Below are 17,997 nucleotides of genomic sequence, written 5' to 3'. Positions count from 1 at the left end.
TCCAAGGTATTTCTCGTTTTTGTTTTACGTCTTTAGTATTATCTGATTTTGATTTGATCCTGTGAATGGCCCTGAGATCTGCGGGTATAGGGGCAGTATACAAATTTAATTAATAAATGGATAACAAATAAATAAATTCAACATCCCTGGCCTGCAGGACAGTTAACCCTCTTAGCTCTAAACTCCCTCCATAGCCTTGTTCCGATTTCCTCACAGGCGCGCGGGAAGGTGAGCGAGATCGTCAACAACGCCATCGTCCATTACCGGGACGACTTGGACCTCCAGAACCTCATTGACTTTGGCCAGAAAGAGGTGAGTTTTGGTTTATAAACTGCAAGCCCTTGCCCTGCTTCCAGATGGTTGCAAGTTGTGGTTGCACACAGTGCTGGATTTATGTATAAGCTCAACAAGCTAGAGCCATAGCTGTCAACCGTCCCTTATTTGGTGGGAAAGTCCCTTATCCCAGCGCCGTGTCCCGCCTGCTGCTGTCCCTTACTGATGATGTCCCTTAAATTTCCCGGGTTTCAAAGGAAGCAGCTCCTCTCCCTCCCTCCCTGCCGGCCAGGGAGGAGGGAGGCTCCAACTGTGTTGCTTGGCTGCTTTGCTCACCCAATAAGGAGTCTAAGAACGACTGGGGGGTGGAGCTTGCATGCCTTGTGCCGATCAAATCGGCCGCGTTGCCTGGGGACTCGCCTTTGCTCAGCGCTTCCCAGCGGAGAGGTGACGGTGGTTTTCCTTGCTGCATCCCCTTTGCCGGGTTGCTGCGCTGGGGGAACCACCGCTTGAGGCTTCGTTTGGCTGCTGGTTGACTAAAATCCCTTATTTTGGCTGCTGGTCCCTTATTTCTGAGGCTTCTGGTCCCTTATTTTCAAATCGGTAAGTTGACAGCTATGGCTATAGCTTAGGGCCCCACTCTCTTGGGGGCCCCAAAAAATTGTAAAGGAAAAAAAACTGGATGTACATTTCCAAAATATAAGGGAAAAACCCCAAATACAATAAAACCTACGTACAGCAACAGTGTTTTGTGTTGTCCCCACCTGCTAGCCTACTCCCTAAAATATCACTGGTTTGCTATTATTATTTCATGTTATAGCAAGTTTCTAGAGACTAGATTATGAGTCTTTGTAAATTGTGTTTCTAAAGGAACTTTTGCTGTTGCCAAATGCCAATGTGTTTGCATTATTAAGTCTGTTATAAACAAAAAGTCATTTTAAGTTAGAGCTTAATAATTAGTTCACTATTAATATACTTCTTAATTGCATCTCACTGTTAATATATTTATTCTTAATTGCATTTCACTTCAACAATTACTTTGATAAAATGCATATTCTGTTATGTGCAAATGGCTTTAGATATGTATTAGGTCCAGGAATCACCATCTAGCATATATTCCGCAAAAAACAGTGAAAATTTGTTGTTGACAAAGGACAGCTGGACATATAAAGGGCCCCATTACCTTCAGTAGCTGAGGGCCTCACCAAACTGAAATCTGGCCCTGGTTGCACATCTCCTGTCGCAGGGCCCTAGCACTGCAAAATAGGTTTTCAGGGCTGACCTATCCTGAAAATGCGCTTTTCAAATGTGTGTGGGTTCTTCTTATGCATGTGGCACTGATTGGCTGGCTGCCGTGACATCGCAGAGGTGCATGGGAAAGCTGCTCAGTTCTCAAAAGAAATGTTTGTCAGGATAAGAGCAATTCCTGAGCAAAATGGCTCCAAATTCCCCGCGCTCGGTCTTTTCACGGGAGGCACCTCAAACCTTTAATGAGTCCTCTTCTACTATTCTATTTTATTTTAAAAATTAAATTTGCATGCCGCCCTTCCATCTGTCGATAATGGTTCACAACATAGAGAAGCAAGATACAAAAAAACCCCGCTAGCAGCCAAGCTCATAATAATGAGAAGCAATGGAATAACTTGAGAGAATAACTTCTCGAGGAAGTGGGTACTGCGGAAGATGTGGAAACATTGAATGATAAAATAACATGGGCCTGACACACAAGAGCTCCTTTGCAATCAAATGTCACAGGTTTATTATTTGCACGACTAAAAATGTGCACAGAGGACTCTACACACTACAGTGGTACCTTGGTTCTCAAATGCCTTAGTTCCCAAACGCCTTGGTCCCAAACTCCGAAAACCCGGAAGTAAGTGTTTTGGTTTTTGAACGTTTCTCGGAAGCCAAACGTCTGAAGCAGCTGTCAGCTATTATTTCCGGGGCGCCTGCACCAATCAGAAGTTGCGCCTTGGTTTTTGAACATTTTGGAATTCAAACAGACTTCTGGAATGGATTCAGTTTGGCGCTTTTGCTTTTGCTATTTATTTTGCGTTTTTGTTTTTGAGGCTTTTTCGGTTAATTTGTTTTTGTGACCGTATGAAACCCAGTTCAGCTACAGACTGAGTGATTGTGTGGTTGCGGAAATGGATAAAAGCCCCCCCCCCCATCCAAACAGTGACTACTATCAGTCTGGAACGGATTAATCCATTTTGCATTACTTTCTATGGGAAAGCATGCCTTGGTTTTGGAACGCTTTGGTTTTGGAACGGACTTCCGGAACGGATTAAGTTTGAGAACCAAGGTACCGCTGTATAGAACTTTTTGGTTAACTTAAAACTGTTCTGTTGCCCTCTGTACAAAAAGATAAGAACTGTTATCTGGCTGTTGCTTTGTATGTATTGCCTAAACACCAGCTTCTGCGTTTGGGTGGGATGTTTCGCTATATTATCTATATGAAAGATTTCAAAATATTTTAAGTTTGAAAAAGGAAGGGGAAGCATTGGGGACCCTCTCTGATGCCTGCTTCCGTCCAGCTCCTCTGCCTTGACTCCTCTCCTTCCCTTTCCAGTTCAGCTGCTGTGGTGGCGTCTCCTATAAAGACTGGTCCCAAAACCTGTATTTCAACTGCACGGCCCACAACCCCAGCTGGGAACGCTGTTCTGTGCCTTATTCCTGTTGCCTGCAAACTGACGACCAGGTATATCGTAGAGCCACACATCCGATCCATTTGGAAAAATGGTAGAAAGAGAATCTTCAGAATATACTACTACTACTACTATTAATAATAATAATAATAATTTATCTGGCGGTTCCCTCCCTGTGAGAAGTGGGGTTGCAGGGAACCAGGCAGAGGGCCTTCTTGGTGGTGGTGTCCACCCTGTGGAACGCCCTCCCACCAGATGTCAAAGAGAACAACAACTACCAGACTTTTAGAAGACATCTGAAGGCAGCCCTGTTTAGGGAAGCTTTTAATGTTTAATAGACTATTGTATTTCAGTATTCTGTTGGAAGCCGCCCAGAGTGGCTGGGGAAACCCAGCCAGATGGGTGGGGTATAAATAAATTATTATTATTATTATTATTATGGTCCAGCTCTCACTTCCATACATCACTACTGGGAAAACCAGAGCTTGAACTATACGGACCTTTGTCGGCAAGGTGATGTCTCTGCTTTTTAAGATGCTGTCTAGGTTTGTCATTGCTTGTCTCCCAAGAAGCAGGCGCCTTTGAATTTTGTTTTAATTAAATTTAAATTAAATTAAATTCATTTTAATTAAATTTAAATTAAGTTAAATTAAATTCATTTTAATTAAATTTAATTAATTTAATTTAATTTCGATACAATTTTTTGAAGTTAATATTTTCTCCCCCACGCTTCTTCCCATGCAGTCGGTCATCAACACCATGTGTGGCCAAGGGATGCAGGCTTTCAACTACCTGGAGGCCAGCCAGTTCATCTATACCAACGGCTGCATTGACAAGCTGGTCAACTGGATCCACAGCAACCTCTTCCTCCTGGGCGGAGTAGCGCTGGGATTGGCCATTCCCCAGGTAATTGGCTTGCCCCCTCGTTATGGGTGTTGCTTCAGGGTGGCCCAGGGGGCCCCTGGACCCTACAGTCTGCAGGCAATGCTTGGGAGCTGCTTCCACGATAGTGGGGCACCAGCCGGCATTGCCCCATGGCAGGGCCTTTTCGGTGGTGGCTCCCCGTTTGCGGAATGGCCTCCATTTGCGAAGTGCATCTGCCTCCCTCTTTGTTGGCTTTCAGGAAGAACCTAGTACATTCCTCTTGGGTGGTTGAAAGGCCCCGGCCCTGGCAACCTTGAAATCCAAGACCTCCCTTGGAACACTGTGTACAGTTCTGGTTGCCTTGTCTCAAGTTGGATATTGTAGATTTGGAAAAGGTTCAGAAAGGGGCAACCCACGTGGTCAAGGGGATGGGGGAAGGTTGCTTTTTAGTTTAGAGAGGTGTTTCCCAAACTCACATCTCCAGTTGTCTTCGGACTACAATTCCCATCATCCCTGACCACTGGCCCTGCTAGCTAGGGATGATGGGAGCATAGCTGTCAACCGTCCCTTATTTGATGGGAAAGTCCCTTATCCCAGCGTCATGTCGCGCCTGCTGCTGTCCCTTATTGATGATGTCCCTTAAATTTCCCAGGTTTCAAAGGAAGCAGCTCCTTTCCCTCCCTCCCTGCCGGCCAGGGAGGAGGGAGGCTCCAACTGTGTTGCTTGGCTGCATTGCTCACCCAATAAGGAGTCTAAGAACGACTGGGGGGTGGAGCTTGCATGCCTTGTGCCGATCAAATCGGCCGCGTTGCCTGGGGACTCGCCTTTGCTCAGCGCTTCCCAGCGGAGAGGGGACGGTGGTTTTCCTTGCTGCGCCCCCTTTGCCGGATTGCTGCGCTGTGGGAACCACCGCTTGAGGCTTCATTTGGCTGCTGGTTGACTAAAATCCCTTATTTTGGCTGCTGGTCCCTTATTTTCGAGGCTGCTAGTCCCTTATTTTCAAATCTGTAAGTTGACAGCTATGGATGGGAGTTGTAGTTCAAACACAGCTGGAGACTCAATTTTCGGAAACGCTGGTTTAGGGGAAAAGCAAACATGATGAAAGCTTATATGGCATGGAGAAAGTGAGCAGAGAAACATTTTTATCCCTTTAACACTAGACGATTTGGGCATCCTATGAAGCTGAATGTTTGAAGACTCGCGACAGTGATGGCCACGAACATGTACAGAAGCGGCGAATCGCGACCCGCGCAGACGCGGGTTGCGTTCGCTTTAGGTTGCAAACGGGGCTTTGGAACGGATCCCGTTTGCATCCAGGGGTACCACTGTATGTATGTATGTAAAGGTAAAGGGACCCCTGACCATTAGGTCCAGTCGTGGCCGACTCGGGGGTTGCGGGTCTCATCTCGATTATTGGCCAAGTGAGCCGGCGTACAGCTTCCGGGTCATGTGGCCAGCATGACTAAGCCGCTTCTGGTGAACCAGAGCAGCGCAGAGAAACGCTGTTTACCTTCCTGCCGGAGTGGTACCTATTTATCTACTTGCACTTTGATGTGCTTTCGAACTGCTAGGTTGGCAGGAGCTGGGACCGAGCAACGGGAGCTCACATCGTCACAGGGATTCGAACCGCTGACCTTCTGATCGGCAAGTCCTAGGCTCTGTGGTTTAACCCACAGCCCCACCCGCGTCCCAGAGGAGCCACAATGGCTATGTTCTCTCTCTGCAGTCAGAGGCAGCATCGCTTCTGAATCCCAGTTGCTGGGAACCGCAAGAGGGGAGAGTTGCTCTTGTGTTCGAATCCTGCTTGCGGGTTTCCCATGGACAACCTGTTTTCCACTGTGGGAACAGAATACTGGCCTAGGTGGGCCACTGGCCTGATCCAGTTGTTATGCTCTGGTACAGGGGTCGTCAACAACGTTTGGGCAACACGATGACCATTTGTTGTTGTTTAGTCGTTTAGTCGTTTCCGACTCTTCATGACCCCCTGGACCAGAGCACGCCAGGCCCTTCTGTCTTCCACTGCCTCCCTCATGCTGGTCTCTTAGAGAACGCTGTCCCACCATCTCGTCCTCCGTCATCCCCTTCTCCTTGTGCCCTCCATCTTTCCCAACATCAGGGTCTTTTCCAGAGAGTCTTCTCTTCTCATGAGGTGGCCAAAGTCTTGGAGCCTCAGCTTCAGGATCTGTCCTTCCAGTGAGCCCTCAGGGCTGATTTCCTTCAGAATGGATAGGTTTGATCTTCTTGCAGTCCATGGGACTCTCAAGAGTCTCCTCCAGCACCAGAATTCAAAAGCATCAATTCTTCGGCGATCAGCCTTCTTTATGGTCCAGCTCTCACTTCCATACATCACTACTGGGAAAACCATATCTTTTACTATACAGACTTTTGTTGGCAGGGTGATGTCTCTGCTTTTTAAGATGCTGTCTAGGTTTGTCATTGCTTTTCTCCCAAGAAGCAGGAGTCTTTACGATGACCATATACATATGTAATAGACAATATTTATAGAATTCTTTCAAACAATAACAAGTTCAAAATGAAATCTTAGACTTAAAGTCTCTGAAAGTCTTTGAATGCAGCGAGGTACCAATGAAAGATAAGCTGTGAAGCTTTGTTGTGTCTTCAGCAAATATAATGTCCAACACTGAACAGAGATTCCAGATATTGACTGCTGTTTCATAGATCTTCATCAGAATGGTGGGAGAATATAGAATTGTTTCATAAACTGAAAATAAAATTTTACATATGATGACGTGCATTACATATCACTTTACAAAAATTATAAACTGTGATACAAACAGTAATGAAAAAGAGTACATACCCCATCTTATTTCAAATGAATATATGTGAATGAAAATATCAAATGCTGTGGAGCAGTGCTCAGGTAATAATGCAGTCACTGCTACGAACAATATTTTTTGAGGTACAGTGCAAAGTAACAATACAAATACAAGGCGATTGAGATTAAAGAAGCAGTACAAAGAAAATACAAATAATTAATAATAAATTAAGGTCTAACTCAGAGTTGAGACCCCCTGGATAAATGGTTTAAACATGAAAATAAACCGCATTTCTTGCTGCCGTAACTGTTGCTCATTATCTTTTCTGATGCCAATTGCCTTCTGAATCACCCATAAAACTGTAAATAATAGAAAGAATTCTCTAAATATTGTCCATTACATACGTTTATGGCCATCCTGTTGCCCAAACATTGTTGACGTTCTCTTTTGCAACACAGGGGTTTGTCTAGTACAGGGGTCGGCAAAGTTTTTGCGGCTTGGGCGGTTCATGGTCCCGCAGACGCCGCGGTGGGCCAGAACGCACACACACGTGCATGCGCAAGCGCTCCTTCTGGCACGGAGGAGGCGTGCGCATCTTCCCACTGGCTGCAGGAGTTTCCTGCAGCCAATGGGAAGCAGCCCAGCATCGCGGAAGGCGGTCCCTGCTCCCCTCCGCGCTGGTTTAGCACGGCGCATGGGTGCCAACCGAGCGGGCGGCGGGGGTCCATGGGCTGGTTAAACGACCCGCATGGTCCGCTTGTGGCCCATGGGCCTTAGGTTGCCGACCCCTGCTCTAGTACCACAATGGTACCTGAATGCCCTTCCTTTGCATCTGGGGGCACCAGGTTGGATGCCCTTCGTGGAGAGACTACAGAGGGGGTGCAAAGTTTGCCCACCGGGTTTGGTTACAGCCTGGCAAGTCTCCGCCACCGCCCAGAAGCTCCGTTTAAAGCTGTCTCCCTTTTTTTATTATTAATAAAGATTTTCTTGTTTTACAGAAGTAAGTGTAACGTCTCTCATATTTTTTCCATGTAACATTTTTACAAATCCGTTTCATTTGTTGAGACATTAGTGGGGGGGGGGGGAGATGGGTGGGGGTGGGGTCGGGTGGCGATGTTTCTGTTATGCTTAATGTATGTCGGGTTTGGTGTCAGCGCTGCTTGTTCTCTTCACTTGCGTTCCTTTGGTGGAGCCGTCTCCCGTTTTGCCGCGCTCACTGTCCTGTTCCGTCTGTGTTTTGTTTCCCTCTTGCAGCTGGTCGGGATCCTGCTCTCCCAGGTCCTTGTCAACCAGATCAGAGACCAGATTAAACTGTTGCTTTACAACCAGCAACACCGAGCCGACCTCTGGTACTGAAAGGACTTCCTTGCGGGAAGAATACGAAACAAGAAATGTATTATTCGTGGCCTTCCCTATCACCAAACCCGTGCCCATCTCCCTGGGATCCAAGATGGCGCCCACAGGAAGTGACCTCATTCCACCCGACTGGATTGCCTGCGGCTCTTTTGAAGACAGCTCCTTCCTGCAAGGAATATCTTGAAGGAACCTTGTTAACCCTAGAAGACAAATGAGCACCTCCCAGCTTTGAAACTCTGCAGGAAGCTTGAAAACATGCTCTTCCACTCCAAGATGCGAAGGTTTTTTATTTCTTTTAAAGAGTTCCAGCAGAGGACAGGAAGGTAAAGAGTCGGTGCTGTCGGCCGACGAATCTCCACCTGCATTTTCCATCTGTGGATAAAGCCCTTCTCACGGCTTGAGATGGGAGCCGCTGGATTTGAACTCTGGGCAGGAGCTGGCCATGGTTCTTGGCTACTTCGTTGGGGTGCAAAGATGGGGCAGGCAGGTTGGGGCGTTGACCAAGGGCCTACTTGCCCCCTGCTCCCTCCAACTGGGGAGGAAAGGTGCCTTCTCGAACCCTCAACCTGTCCTTGCCAACGATGCGCCAACTTTGTAATATATCAGGAATGTGTTCCTGCCCCCACCAACTCCCCTGGTTTAACTTTCTTAAAGGAAACAGGAGACAGGCAGGACCAACGCATCTTTGGGAGGTGGGGTGCCCTCGCTGTGATCGAGCCCCCCGGTGCTTGCGAAAAGCAGAACCCTTTTTGCCCCGACCAGGAAAAATGAGAAGCACCCGCTGTCTTGATAAGGTCCCATAAAGGTAAAGGGACCCCTGACCGTTAGGTATAGTCGTGGCCGACTCTGGGGTTGCGGCGCTCATCTCGCTTTATTGGCCGAGGGAGCCGGCGTACAGCTTCCGGGTCATGTGGCCAGCAGAACTAAGCCGCTCCTGGTGAACCAGAGCAGCGCACGGAAACGCCGTTTACCTTCCTGCCGGAGTGGTACCTATTTATCTACTTGCGCTGGTGTGCTTTCGAACTGCTAGGTTGGCAGGAGCAGGGACCGAGCAACGGGAGCTCACCCCGTCGCGGGGATTCGAACCGCTGACCTGATCGGCAAGTCCTAGGCTCTGTGGTTTAACACACAGCGCCACCCACGTCCCCTAAGGTCCCATAGGAGCAGTAAAATGGAAACGCTGTGGGGTTTTCCTGGCCCCAACCTGATCCAGCAATGGGGGGGGGGGTTTAGAACTACAGTCATACCTCATGTTACGTTTGCTTCAGATTGAGCGTTTTCAGGTTGCATCCTGCGGTGACCCAGAAGCACCGGAACAGGTTACTTCCGGGTTTCGCCGCTCACGCAGATGCTGACGTCATGCGCATGCGCAGAAGCGGACAATCGTGACCTGCGCACCTGCAGACGTGGGTTGCGTTCTTTTCAGGTTGCTAACGGGCCTCCCCGGATCCCGTTCACAACCAGAGGTACCACTGTATAGTCATACCTCGGGTTAGATGTGCTTCAGGTTGAGCATTTTCAAGTTGCGCTCTGAGCCGACCCAGAAATAACGGAGTGCGTTAGTTCCGGGTTTCGCCGCTCGCGCATGCGCAGACGCTCAAAATTGACGTCACACGCATGCACGGAAGTGGCAAAACGCCACATGCTCAGATGCGCAGACGCGTCTTACATTTTACTCATCCAGAGGTACCACTGTACCTGGAAATGAGGACGCTCCCCAAACTGCAGCTGAGCCACAGGGGAAAAGGAAGAGGGCATCTTGGAGTGGAGAAAAACCTGAACCTTAAATGGAGGCAAGATGAATGTAACAGACCAATGGGTCAGAAAGGTCTAAGATGACCAAGAGAGGCCTCATCGGAAGCAGGGAAACAGCGGAACGGCCTTCGCTAGGACCAAACCCTTGCCTGTCTCCCTGGGATCCAAGATGGCTCCCCACAGGAAGTGACCTCGTGCCGTAAACTCCGGTAAAACCTACCTCGCCGTTGCCATGTTGCCTGTAGTGTCCTCTTCAGCGCCAAGGTTGGCCTGAGGGGAGGGGGCACAGGTTTAGCATCTCCCATCGCCCCATGGCGGTGTCAAGGAAGGGGCAACGTCTGAAGGCGGGAGCCGCGCCCACTTGGCTGAGGCTCCTGGCACAATGTCGAAATTGGCAAGGGCGGTTTTCAAAATGGCAGAGGGGCCTTCGTAGGTAGAAAATGGGAGGGTTGGGAAATGGTTCCTCAACCTGGGAGGGGCCTTAGGGATTTATTTATTTTATTTAACAACATTCAACACCGCCGGACTGTTTGAAAAACAACAAGCTCTAAGCAGTTTACAAAACTACAAAATAAAACATTACCATTGCCATGTGTATATATATATATAGAGAGAGAGAGAGAGAGAGAAAATATATATATATTGAGAATATATATATATATTCTCCAAAGATTGAGCTGAAACCTTTTAAAACAATTATTTCAGCAAACCTGGGTACATCGTTTAGCTGTGTATACTTGTTTCTAAATTCTGTTTTTTCATTTGTACGTTACTAATAAATTATTTTTCTGTTTTATTTACACTGCTTAGACATTTTTTTAATTGTGGTTTATGAAAATGGCTTAAATGTGGGGCCCATTTGTGCCCCCCTCCATCCGTACTATCGTCCCTTTTAAATGTGCTATTGGTTTGCTTCTGTTCTTATTTTCATCGTGTATTTTGTCTTTTTTTATATTGTAATTTTGTGGCATGAACCACCCTGGGATCTACAGGTTTAGGACGAGATACAAATTTAATAAATAAAATAAATTTGAGGGAGGGGCACTGGAAAAGGACTGAGGACCCCGAGAGTGCTTTTAAGGCTGTCTCCCTTGTTCTGAGGCAGAGTCAGTAGTAGGGTGCCCTTCCCGCCCCCCAAAAAATGCAGAAGGGGGTGAAATATTAGGGAAGAGGGTGGTCCAGGAATTTCAGAAGAAGAGAACTGCATGGGATTGTCACATGGAAAAGGGGAGCAAGCTTTTTTCCTGCCGCTCCGTAACCCAGTGGATTCAAGTTACAAGGAAGGAGATTTCAACTAAACCAGGGGTCAGCAAACTTTTTCAGCCGGGGGCCGGTCCACCGTCCCTCAGACCTTGTGGGGGGCCGGACTATATTTTGGGAAAAAAGTAATGAACGAATTCCTATGCCCCACAAATAACCCAGAGATGCATTTGAAATAAAAGCACACATTCTACTCGTGTAAAAACATGCTGATTCCAGGACTGTCCGCAGGCCGGATTGAGAAGGCGATTGGGCCAGATCCGGCCCCCGGGCCTTAGGTTGCCGACCCCTGAACTAAACCTTAGGAAGAACTTTCTGATGGTAAGAGCCATTTATAATGAAACCTCTCCTGCCTTGGGAGGTTTTTAAACAGAGATCAGGTGACCACCTGCCAGGGCTTATTTCGCTGTGATTGAATGTATATTGAATGTTTTGGATTTCACCCATGGGACTTGTTCTTCAAGCCCAGTGCCTGTATCTTTTGACACTCTGGGTGCCTTTTGTTGTTGTTCTTGTTTCCCAAGAAGATCTTCTGGCGTATGGAGTCTTCTTCTGCGCGTCGTATTTCATGCAGTGTGAATTTTCAAAACTGTCAACGTGCGAGGCACCTGTGGGGATTTTGGGGGAAGCAAAGATGCCAGCCACAGATTATCCGACCGGCTGCGAGAATGTTCATCTCACTGACCTCACCGAGTTGGGCAGCAAATAGCCAATGGGAATAATAATAATAATAATAATAATAATAATAATGTTCTTCAACTTAATCCCTCATTTCCTTAACACCTTCCTCCCCTCCTGTTTCCACTCTGTGGAGCTCCCTATCTAATAATTAACACAAAAAGTGGGGATGGTTGGTTGCTGTTGTCGTATGTTTCACGATGAAATGCTGTGCACATTGATGGCAGCACAGTGGACGCTCGGGTTGCCAACGTGATCTGTGTGGGATGCACGTTCACAACCCACAGCGTTCTCAACCCGCACATGCGCAGGTTGCAATTTTGCGCTTCTGCGCATGCGCAAAGCAAGATTTAGCGCTTCTGCGCATGCGCGACTGCTGAAACCTGGAAGTAACCCGTTCCAGTACTTCCGGGTTTCGGCGGTCCGCAACCCGAAAAGACGCAACCGGAAGCGGCTGTAACCAGAGGTATGACTGTATATAATCTGCCGCCTTATAAACCCAGCCAGATGGGCGAGGTATAAATAATAAATTATTATTGTTATTGTTATACCACCCATTGGTTGGTTGTGAGCCATTTTGTTACGCTTTTCCTGGGCTCCCAAGACATTGCAAAACTCGACCGGAGCTTAACCTCCTTCTTCTCTGTTGTGTGGACCATGGGGCTTTGATGGGTCAATTATTTTTCAAAACAGAGGACACCGTCGCTGTTGAATTTTACATGTTCTGTTCAGTGTGGTGCTACGTTTCTGTGAGAATAAACGTACACTGTGTGTGACCCTGTCGGCTTTTGGCTTTCCTTTCATCCAGCTTTCCTCAACCTGGTGCCCTCCACAGGTTCTGCGCCACAGTTCCCATCAGCTACAGTTCCCCAGTGTCTGGAGGGTTCGAGGGTAAGGAAGGCCGCTTGAATCCAATGTATGCAAGGTGAGGGACGGGGGTTTAAGCCCAAGGGCTGTGTTCCCTAGAGGGCGAACTTCTGGGGACAGCTGGTGGGTGGTGGGCGGGGCCTAAGGCAAGACTGGGCGGGGCAAGGCATGGCACTTGCCTACATTCCTCCCAGACTAAAAAAAAAGATGCCAGAGGCAGTGACGCTTCTGATTCTCAATCGCTGGAAACCACAGGTGGGGAGAATTGCTCTTGTGCTCAGTGTTATGTACTGAAGTTCTCACCCTGGGCCAGCAGGGGGATACTGCAGATAAAAGGTAAAGGGACCCCTGACCGTTAGGTCCAGTCGTGGCCGACTCTGGGGTTGCGGCGCTCATCTCACTTTATTGGCCGAGGGAGCCGGCGTACAGCTTCCGGGTCATGTGGCCAGCATGACGAAGCCGCTTCTGGCCAACCAGAGCAGCGCACGGAAACGCCGTTTACCTTCCCGCCAGAGCGGTACCTATTTATCTACTTGACTTTGACGTGCTTTCGAACTGCTAGGTTGGCAGGAGCAGGGATCGAGCAACGGGAGCTCACCCCGTCGCGGGGATTCGAACTGCCGACCTTCTGATCGGCAAGCCCTAGACTCTGTGGTTTAACTCATAGGGCCACCGCAATAAACAAGAGCTGTTTGAAGAATCGCAGTGTCGTCTGATATGTTCACCCACAACTTAACACTCAGATCCTGTTTTCAGGCTCTATGCAGAACTGGCAAAACTGACATACAAATTGTGAGATAAGGCATAGCTGTCAACCTTCCTTTTTTTAATGGGAAATTCCCTTATTCCAGCGCCGCTTCCCGCTGCTATCCCGGATTGTTAGATATCCCGTAGACTGTCCCCGGGACAAGTGAGGCGGCTGATCCCTTATTTTCGAGGCTGCTGATCCCTTATTTTCAAACCTGAAAGTTGACAGCTATGGAGATAAGGACAGCTGTGACTTTAAAGAAGAACGGGAACTTTTTTGCAAATTATTTAAAAAGACAGCAAAATGAACTGGACTCCTTGGCAGGTTTTGAATAAACATACAAAAATTTTATTGAGGGTTAATACAGTAGATAATATAAGGATGTGTACAATTTTACAGTATGCAGAGACTAACATGAGAAACCGAAGAGAAGAGCTAAGGGAAGTCTTGAGGGGGGAGGGGGGTCTGTTGGGGAGGTGGAAAAAAAGGGGGGAATAATGAAGATGACTTGTTTTGATAATTTGTTATGTTGAAATTGTTAATAAAAAAAATTATTTAAAAAGTGTGCAGAGCAAAAAAGAAAAAAATGAAAAATATATTTCCTGCTTTCTGGCTTTCCACTGCTTTCCAAAGCAGCCTCTGGGCATATCAAGAGTGCAAGAAACTTTTCTTTGTTTTCATAGAATCATAGAATCATAGAGTTGGAAGAGACCACAAGGGCCATCGAGTCCAACCCCCTGCCAAGCAGGAAACACCACCAGAGCACTCCTGACATATGGTTGTCAAGCCTCTGCTTAAAGACCTCCAAAGAAGGAGACTCCACCACACTTCTTGGCAGCAAATTCCACTGTCAAACAGCTCTTACTGTCAGGAAGTTCTTCCTAATGTTTAGGTGGAATCTTCTTTCTTGTAGTTTGGATCCATTGCTCCGTGTCCGCTTCTCTGGAGCAGCAGAAAACAACCTTTCTCCCTCCTCTATATGACATCCTTTTATATATTTGAACATGGCTATCATATCACCCCTTAACCTCCTCTTCTCCAGGCTAAACCTGCCCAGCTCCCTTAGCCGTTCCTCATAAGGCATCGTTTCCAGGCCTTTGACCATTTTGGTTGCCCTCCTCTGGACACGTTCCAGTTTGTCAGTGTCCTTCTTGAACTGTGGTGCCCAGAACTGGACACAGTTTTGCAGTCTAAGAAGCAAGGTTGCTGTTGCTTTTTAACTGATCCAAAGGCCAGAAAGCGAGCAAGGCAGATCTGTGACCGTAGGGCTCAGGATCTCTCCCAGCCCCCGGTCTCCAAACCTGGAAACCCCCCCCCCCACTGCCGGAAGCACAGGAGACCCCAACCCTTCACTAGAAGGGCCACCCACCTGCACTCCCTGGTGACAACACTGCTTCCAAGGCTTTGCCCCCTTTGAATTCCCGGTGCTGGCGAGAGACAGAGGCAGCCGGTCACTCCGTGGTCCTTCTGTGCATGGAAAGATGGCTGAGCAGCTGCACTCAGGCAGGCAGGAGAAGGGAAGCAGGGAGGGAGGGAGGCCTCCAGGCAGGGGGACCACCCACCCACAGGCTCCCTGCCCTGGCAGCCCCAAAGCCCCCCTCCGCCTCCCAGCAAACAGAGCGCCGCTGGAGTAGGAGCAAAGCCACCCACGTCCCGCTTTGCAGGCCAAGATCGCAGCAGCGTCAGAGAGCAGAGAGGCACAGAGGGAGCCTGTTTGGCGGAGAGGCCTGGCCTGCGATGGAGCCTGGACTCGGCCGGGAAGCCGGGAGGCTGTTGCCTCAGATTCTAGCCAGACCTGTTGCTCTAAGGTGCGTCCAGGAGGGCCATCGATGGCGGGTTCTCTCTGCGCTGCCCGGAGAGGCAGAGAGAGATGTTTTCGTGGCTCGTCTCCAAACCTGGCTTTGCAAAGCAATGTTTGGACTGCGCCCTCCCCACCATAACGCCTGGTGGTCCTCAGGATTGCAGGATTCATCCCTCCTCTCTCTCCTGCACTTCAAAACCATTAGGAAAAAAACATACTGTATAGGAAACCACTGCGGATGCACAAACAACTTGAACACCGTTAAATATACAGAAAGGGGTAAAACGCTTGCAGAAACGATTTCAGACCCAATGGAGACAACAGCTGGGATATTAAAGAATCTCCGCTGAAAAAGCAGCTTGTTTGAGATCTGGAGATTGGTGTCTTCAGGCTGAGAAGAGGGGGTTAAGGCAGGAGCGTCAGTGCGAAAGGTGGGTGATTTCTCTCTCAGAAATCTCACCTGCTGGAAAAGACCACCCGTCCAAGAAGCCAGACTGCCTTTCCACCTCCAGACCTTTTCTGCCACGATGGTAGGCGCTGGGAGGAGGCTCACGGCACAAAGTGGCCTCTGGGCATATCAAGAGTGCAAGAAACTTGGGGCTTTTATTTGTTTTGCAGTTGTAAGAAGCAAGATTGCTGGTCCAAAAGCCAGACAGCGGGCAAGGCAGATCTGTGACCCTAGGGCTCAGGATCTCTCCCAGAACCCCTGCAGGGCAGCCCCCGGTCTCCAAACCTGGAACCCACCCCCCCACTGCTGGAAGCGCAGGAGACCCCAACCCTTCACTGGAAGGGCCACCCACCTGGACCTCCCTGGGGACAACACTGCTTCCAAGGCTTTGCCCCCTTTGAATTCCCGGCGAGAGACGGAGGCAGCCGGTCACCCCGTGGTCCTTCTGTGCATGGAAAGATGGCTGAGCAGCTGCACTCAGGCAGGCAGGCGAGGGGAGGAGGGAGGGAGGGAGGGAGGGAGGCCTCCAGGCAGGGGGACCACCCACCCACAGGCTCCCTGCCCTGGCAGCCCCACAGTCCGCCTCCCGGCAAACAGAGCGCCGCTGGAGTAGGAGCAAAGCCACCCACGTCCCGCTTCGCAGGCCAAGATCGCAGCAGCGTCAGAGAGCAGAGAGGCACAGAGGGAGCCTGTTTGGCAGAGAGGCCTGGGCTGCGATGGAGCCTGGACTCGGCCGGGAAGCCCGGAAGGCTGTTGCCTCAGATTCCAGCCAGACCTGTTGCTCTAAGTTGCATCCAGGAGGGCCATCGATGGCGGGTTCTCTCTGCGCTGCCCGGAGAGGCAGAGAGAGATGTTTTCGTGGCTCGTCTCCAAACCTGGCTTTGCAAGGCAATGTTTGGACTGCACCTTCCATAACACCTGGTGGTCCTCAAGATTGCAGGATTAATTTCTCCCTCTTTTTCTATTTCCCCTTCCCAACGCACACCAGCCTTTTTTCTGAGACGAGGTTCCTCTGAATAATAATATAAAATACAGTGGTACCTTGGGTTACATACACTTCAGGTTACAGACGCTTCAGGTTACAGCTTCCGCTAACCCAGAAATAGTACCTCGGGATAAGAACTTTGCTTCAGGATGGGAACAGAAATCGTGCTCCAGCAGTGCGGCGGCAGCAGGAGGCCCCATTAGCTAAAGTGGTGCTTCAGGTTAAGAACGGACCTCCGGAACGAATTAAGTACTTAACCAGAGGTACCACTGTAATAAATATTTATATCCCACCCTCCCCAATCGAAGCTGGGCTCAGAGCGGCTAACAACAATAAAAGTGACACAGCATTCTAAAATCAATTCATTCTAAAATAAATTCAGAATCAAATTAATGGCAACCATTGGGCTAGGGTGCTTTGAGGATTACAGAAGGATGGGGTCAGACTGTGCCTTGGCCAAAGGCCTGGTGCAGGGGTCTGCAACCTTTAAGACAAAAAGAGCCACTTGGACCCGTTTCCGAAGGGGAAAAAAACTGGGAGCCGCAAAACTCGTCATTATAAAAATAACTTCTTTGTCACTTTTTTATTATTTCTTTGTTTGACCCCTCAGAATTACTCCTCCTCATAGAAATAAACGTTAATTTACCAAGTTACCTTTTGTGTGTGTGTGTGTGTGTGTGTTCTTCGCTCCCCTTCAAAACAGTGACCAGCGTACATGCCCCCTTTCAATGCAGTGACCAGCGTACGTGCCCCTTACAATGTAGCGGGCAGGCGGGCGGGAAGGTGACGTCGGGACGGTGCGTGACTAACGCATGCACCGCCCCCATGCGACGTCACAGCCAGTACAGCGCCCGCCACAGTAGGGGAGTGTCGGGGCGCACAGTGCGCCTCCTCCCCTCGCTAGTATCCGCCCCGGAGCCACGGCAAAGGTGTAAAAGAGCCACATGCGGCTCCGGAGCCGCGGGTTGCAGACCCCTGGCCTGGTGGAACAGCTCCATCTTGCAGGCCCTGTGGAAAGATGTCAAGTACCGCAGGGCCCTAGTCTCTTGGGACAGAGCGTTCCACCAGATCGGGGCCACCGCCAAAAAAGCCCTGGTTCTGGTTGAGGCCAGCCTAACCTCCCTGTGACCCGAGACCTCCAAGATGTATTTGCTTGAAGACCGTAAGGTCCTCTGTGGGACATACCAGGAGAGGCGGTCCTGTAGGTACGAGGGTCCTCAAAGTGATTCCGCAACACCGTGTAGGAACATATAGGAAGCCACTGCAGTTATAAAAACATTTGTTAAAACCGTTAAACAATGAAATTGATGGACTATGCAGAATTGGATAAATTAACTGGAAGGATTCAAAACCTGCGGGATTAGGAGTCTGGAGTAAATATACGAACTATTTGAAAAGTAATAGTAATGAACAGATTGCGCTAGTAGGACTGCAAGAAGTTTTGTAAGGAGAACTATATAAAATATTGCAAGAAAGACTATGAGGAGAATTATTAGTTGATGATAATTAAGAGTATTAGATATATTAAGAAATGCAG

The 17,997-nt window shown here is 48.8% G+C and overlaps 1 protein-coding gene across 2 annotated transcripts in view; it reads left to right on the top strand.

The window, feature by feature from the left end:
* TSPAN33 (tetraspanin 33) overlaps nucleotides 1–12,387 on the top strand; it is a 28,357-nt gene extending 15,970 nt beyond the window's left edge. Inside the window, exons 5-8 of one of the 2 annotated variants that reach the window (XM_028747103.2) lie at nucleotides 217–312; nucleotides 2,846–2,974; nucleotides 3,666–3,827; nucleotides 7,817–12,387. In XM_028747103.2, coding sequence (XP_028602936.2) covers nucleotides 217–312; nucleotides 2,846–2,974; nucleotides 3,666–3,827; nucleotides 7,817–7,918 — 489 coding nt within the window. In that variant the 3' untranslated portion in view covers nucleotides 7,919–12,387. Of the gene's footprint in view, nucleotides 1–216; nucleotides 313–2,845; nucleotides 2,975–3,665; nucleotides 3,828–4,945; nucleotides 5,144–7,816 lie in introns of those variants that run through there. The other variant, XM_077935380.1, reaches the window with a different exon arrangement.
* Nucleotides 12,388–17,997: the final 5,610 nt, after the last annotated feature.

Source organism: Podarcis muralis, chromosome 10 (genome assembly GCF_964188315.1).
Source record: "Podarcis muralis chromosome 10, rPodMur119.hap1.1, whole genome shotgun sequence".
NCBI lineage: Eukaryota > Metazoa > Chordata > Lepidosauria > Squamata > Lacertidae > Podarcis > Podarcis muralis.
Note: the sequence above shows the minus strand (reverse complement) of the source record. Positions and strands in the feature narration are given on the sequence as shown.